Consider the following 4,650-nt stretch of genomic DNA (forward strand, 5'->3'; position numbering starts at 1 on the left):
GAAGGCGATACTGTGCCTCTTAAACAACTATAGCAGGAAAAGACTTGAGGTTACATATACTCACAGTGGTGAGAGATGAGAGTAGTTGGGCTACTTCCACCACTTCTGACACCTCTGCTCATGGTTCCACAGGCAGCAAGAGCGCTTGACCCTGCTCTTACTTGAGCACTATTTAAACCATGTACAGTGATTCACACAACTGCCTTTGGGTGTTTTCTCAGGTAAGAGCCACCAGTGATTTCAAGGGCCAGTTTACTACAGGCACACACTCACAGGCAGTGAAGGACTCTTCAGTGAATCAAAGATCAACAACTACCTCGAGTCACATCAAGAGGCAGTGTTGATCTTCAAAAGGCTCCCTACTCCAAACTCTCTAAAGCCTCTATCTTTGTGGTTGTATTATTCCGAGCACAAACTTCTGTCCCTTCTTACATCTTGCCAAACCAGCTTGGCCATCCACTCCTAGAAATGAAGCACGGCTGTGAAAAAGGCTTCTGTTGTGTCTGATGTGTTTACCTACAGCATTTGAATGACTTTTTAAATTCTTTGACTAAAGATAAGAGACAATGTGTACATTTTCCATACAAATAGTGGAACAGTAATAAAATAAACATCAAAGGTAAGCCAGCAAATCATTGCTGCTTCGCTGATATTTACAACAAAAGCAGGAAGAGGGAAAAAAACCTGCCCTCGTCACTGGCATCACCTTAGAGAAGACACATTTGGGAGGAATGATGGCTTTTTCCCATATGCTCAAACACACATGTTGGCACCTACAGCTAGTGCAAAGACTTCACTCAAAGGTCTTGGTTTACATTACATGCAGACAACAACAACAAGGAGCCAAGAGAGGTCTCCCTCCTCTTAGTTTTGTCTTGCTGAATTGCCAGCTTTTCCAAGCTGGGGTGGCTTTAGGGAGAGCAGGAAGACATCAAACCCAGTATTGCTCTGAAAGTTAGCAAGAGTACAGCCAGGAGGACAGAAGCAGCTCTCATTGCCCTATTCACTATTGAAGCCTCGTGCTGACAAAGCTTTGCGCACAGGTGCATGTGGGAACCTGTATTCCATTCCAGATAGATGGAAGCAGAAAGCAGTACTGTTTGTTTCTTCTCCCAGTCTTCTAAACCTTTTCATGTTCCAACGTTCCTGAAGAGCCAGACCACAACATCACAGTCCTAACTAGGGCTAGTCTGCATTAAGTAGTCACCCAGTAATATGGTCCTATTTGACAGCATTTGCTAAAGATGGAGCAATCCAGCCCTTCCTTCAGGACACCGAATTCAAAGTGTAAGTATGAGGAATAAAACAGAAACACCACACCAGGTTTCTGCTGATGCTTTAGTCCTGTTACTATTTTGCAGGCGCCAGCCCTACACAGTCAAATGGTGTTTTGCAGCTGGCTTTGAGCAGCAAGCAGGAGAGGATCCAACAGGGACTTTTCAGAGCAGCTCATGCCACGCAACTCTATTTGTCAAGCTGTTCTGTCTAGAATGCAAAACCTCTGAAGGAGGGTGAGAACCCAGCAACTTAAACCTAAAAAAAGATCAAAAAATCATGACTAATTTTTCTAGGGCGAGAAACACCCAGGTAAAACTGCAGAATACTTTTTGCCCCAGGTTTTGTGGAAAATGTATAGATCCACAATGAGCAAAAAAAGGGCAAAGTGACCATTAAAAAAAAATATTATTTGAGAGTGACAGTTGTAACAGAGAGGTTATAAACCATCAGCAAGAGACCAAGCAATGCTTCTATATGCACATGAACACTGAAAACTAAGGGCTTAAGATACCTAAAAGAAAGATTAAGGGGAGGGGTTGACTGATTCTGCTAGCAAAAGCCCACAGCACTGCCTACCTGCTCCCACCTTTCACCTGGACCCGCGGTGGTTATGACAGGAGGAACAAAAGGGGCCAGGTCTGAAACAGTTTTGTGAGGTTACATAAATCATTAGGAATTCACAACTTGAAGCCGTGCGTTATTTTCCAGCAGGTTGTTGAGCTGTCACATTACAACTTGTTGCTGTACAGGGCACTGTTAAAATAAATCACTGCGCCTAACAGGTTCTGCTCTGCCACCTATAAGTCATCCCGCATCTTACACCTGGGAGGAGGGCCCGGCTCCTCGGCTTCGTTGGAAATGCCTGGGGAGGAGCCTGGCAGGAGAAAATACAAACAAGTTTCGTAAAATAACTTTCCAACAAGACCTCTCTGTCATCTCAGCTAATTACGGCTCCGATACGGATTATTAAGCGCATCCCCACCTTTGCTACCTTTGCTTCTCCACCCACCACCCTTTCAGATCTTAGTCTTGGCTCCGCCTCTCGCCGGCGTTATAATGGGCTGGTCTGAAAGTGGTGGAGAGACACAGAACCAGAGAAGGGAGAGATAATGACAATAACACTAATCACCCCAATAACCCGGCCGCTGCCAGGAGCCAGCCCGGCGTCCCGGCACTGACGGGACCCGAAGAGGACTAACTCCGACGCACCTCGACAGTTTCTCCACGCGCCCGGGGAACTCCGGACGGTAACACCAGCAGCGCCCCCGAGCAGGACGGGGCTCGGGGGTGGGAAGGGCCGGGGAGACACGGAGAGGAGCCGGCTTCATCAATCGGCTTGAAGCCCCTCTTGCACCGGGCTCGACGGGGGCCTCCTCGCCCCTCTCCCCATGGAGCACCGAGAGTAAAGAACGAAAAGGACAAGAAGAGGGGGCGGAAAGAGAGCGGTCATTGCGGGGGTGAAGAAGATAGAAGCCGGAGGAAGAGCCCCGTCCCCCGCCTCGCTGCCTGGAAGGGGCCAACCTTCGCCAGCCACCTCCGGGCTACGGAGCCCGTCTCCTGTACTCCCTTGCCCTCTCGGAGCTGTCCAAGCCGGCTCCAAGGGCAAGACACCCCACGGCTGGCCTGACCGAGGAGCGGGGGTCGCAGGGTACAGGGCGCTGGGGTGGACGACACCACTTCACCGCCATGAAGCTGGAGGTGTTCTCGCAGCACTACGAGGACAAGCTGAGCGCCGGCAGCGACCAGGAAGGCAGCGGGTCTCTCTCCCCGGCGCCGGCTGACAGCGAGCTGGGCTCGGACGGCGACTGCACTGCCAACAGTCCTGGCGGCGGGGCCGGGAGGCCGGGGCACCCACCACCGCCGCCACCCCCCGCCCCGCAACCGCCGCCGGTAGCAGCAGCAGCAGCAGCCGAGAGCAGTAAGGGGAAGCCCTACACGCGTCGGCCTAAGCCGCCCTATTCTTATATCGCCCTGATCGCCATGGCCATCCGCGACTCGGCCGGCGGCCGCCTGACCCTGGCCGAGATCAACGACTACCTGATGAGCCGCTTCCCCTTCTTCCGCGGCGCCTACACCGGCTGGCGCAACTCGGTCCGCCACAATCTCTCCCTCAATGACTGCTTCGTCAAGGTGCTCCGCGACCCAGCGAGACCCTGGGGGAAGGACAACTACTGGATGCTGAACCCCAGCAGCGAGTACACCTTCGCCGACGGTGTCTTCCGCCGCCGCCGCAAGCGCCTCAGCCGTGCCTCCACCACCGCTCCCCCGCCGCCGCAGCCCGCCCGCCCCGCCGCCACCGTTCCACCGGCGCAGGAAGGGGCCGGAGCGGGCTCTGCTCCTGGCGGTTGTTCCCCGAGGTGCTGCTGCGCATCCTCGCCCTGCAACTGCGCGTCGGGCCCCGCCAAGGAGGAGGCGGCGGCGGGGAGCGGCGGGGGAGCAGCGGCGGGGAGCAGCGGAGCCAAGTTCTCCAGCTCCTTTGCCATCGAGAGCATCCTCCGGCGGCCCCCCCGAGTCGCCCCGCAGCCGCCCCCGCCGCCCGCCCGCCTGCTCTGGCCGGCGCCTCCTGCCGCTCCGCACCTGCTGCCCGGTTCGTACCCGCTGCTCCCCTACCCCCACGCTGCGCAGCCCCCGCCTGCCGCCGCTCTCTACGGGGGAGGCCTCCTGCAGCTCTGCGGCTACGGGCTGGGCGAGCCACCGCCGGTGCTGCTGGGGGGCGGGAGGCGAGCGCTGGCCCCCGGTGAGGCGGTGGCAGAGCGGCCGCGGGCTCCGCTCTTCCCCGCAACCCTCGCTAAAGTCGGGCGGGGGCCACCGCCCGGTTCCCCTCTCTATGGGTCCCTCCGTTTGACCGGACCGCTGCAGCCAGCGTCGGGAGGGTCGTTCCAGCCGTACGCCGTGGATAACCCCCGGGCTTAACGGAGCATCATCCCCACCACCTCGCTCCTCCTCGTCCTCCTCCCCTGCAAGGGGCCTGCCCGGGGAGGGGAAAGGAGGAGACTTTCGGTCCCGCACTTTAACTCCAGAGGCGACCAAAGCCTCCAAGGAAAAGCCTCGGTGACTGTGCCTTAGTGAAATGACAGCGGGTTTAACTTAAACAAAAAAAAATATATATATATAAAAAAAAAAAAAGGAAAAAAAAAAAAGAGAAAAAAAAAAGGAAAGAAAAAAAGGGGGAGAAATCCAAAATACCTGTCGCGTGGACATAGCCATGAGCCTCAAGTGCTTCTTACTGTTCGCTGAGACTACTTGACTTCAGCCACCCCCTTGCCGCCTTCCTTCATTCCCTTCATCTCCTGCCGCCCAAGCCCTGGGCAGCGGAGCAGCAGGTGGAGGTGGGGGGTGACTCTGCTGGGGAGGTGCTAGGCACCGGGGGGA

At 55.5% G+C, this 4,650-nt stretch overlaps 1 protein-coding gene across 1 annotated transcript; it reads left to right on the forward strand.

The window, feature by feature from the left end:
• The first annotated feature begins 2,221 nt into the window (after window positions 1–2,221).
• FOXQ1 (forkhead box Q1) lies at window positions 2,222–4,353 on the forward strand. Its single transcript, XM_054164303.1, has one exon. It carries the CDS (start codon window positions 2,965–2,967, stop codon window positions 4,189–4,191), a length of 1,227 nt encoding a protein of 408 aa, XP_054020278.1. The 5' UTR covers window positions 2,222–2,964; the 3' UTR covers window positions 4,192–4,353.
• Window positions 4,354–4,650: the final 297 nt, after the last annotated feature.

Source organism: Dryobates pubescens, chromosome 9 (assembly GCF_014839835.1).
Source record: "Dryobates pubescens isolate bDryPub1 chromosome 9, bDryPub1.pri, whole genome shotgun sequence".
NCBI lineage: Eukaryota > Metazoa > Chordata > Aves > Piciformes > Picidae > Dryobates > Dryobates pubescens.

Bases quoted from the DNA above. Each gene is read 5' to 3' on its own strand.
- FOXQ1 (XM_054164303.1), top strand. From the start codon at position 2,965: ATGAAGCTGGAGGTGTTCTCGCAGCACTACGAGGACAAGCTGAGCGCC.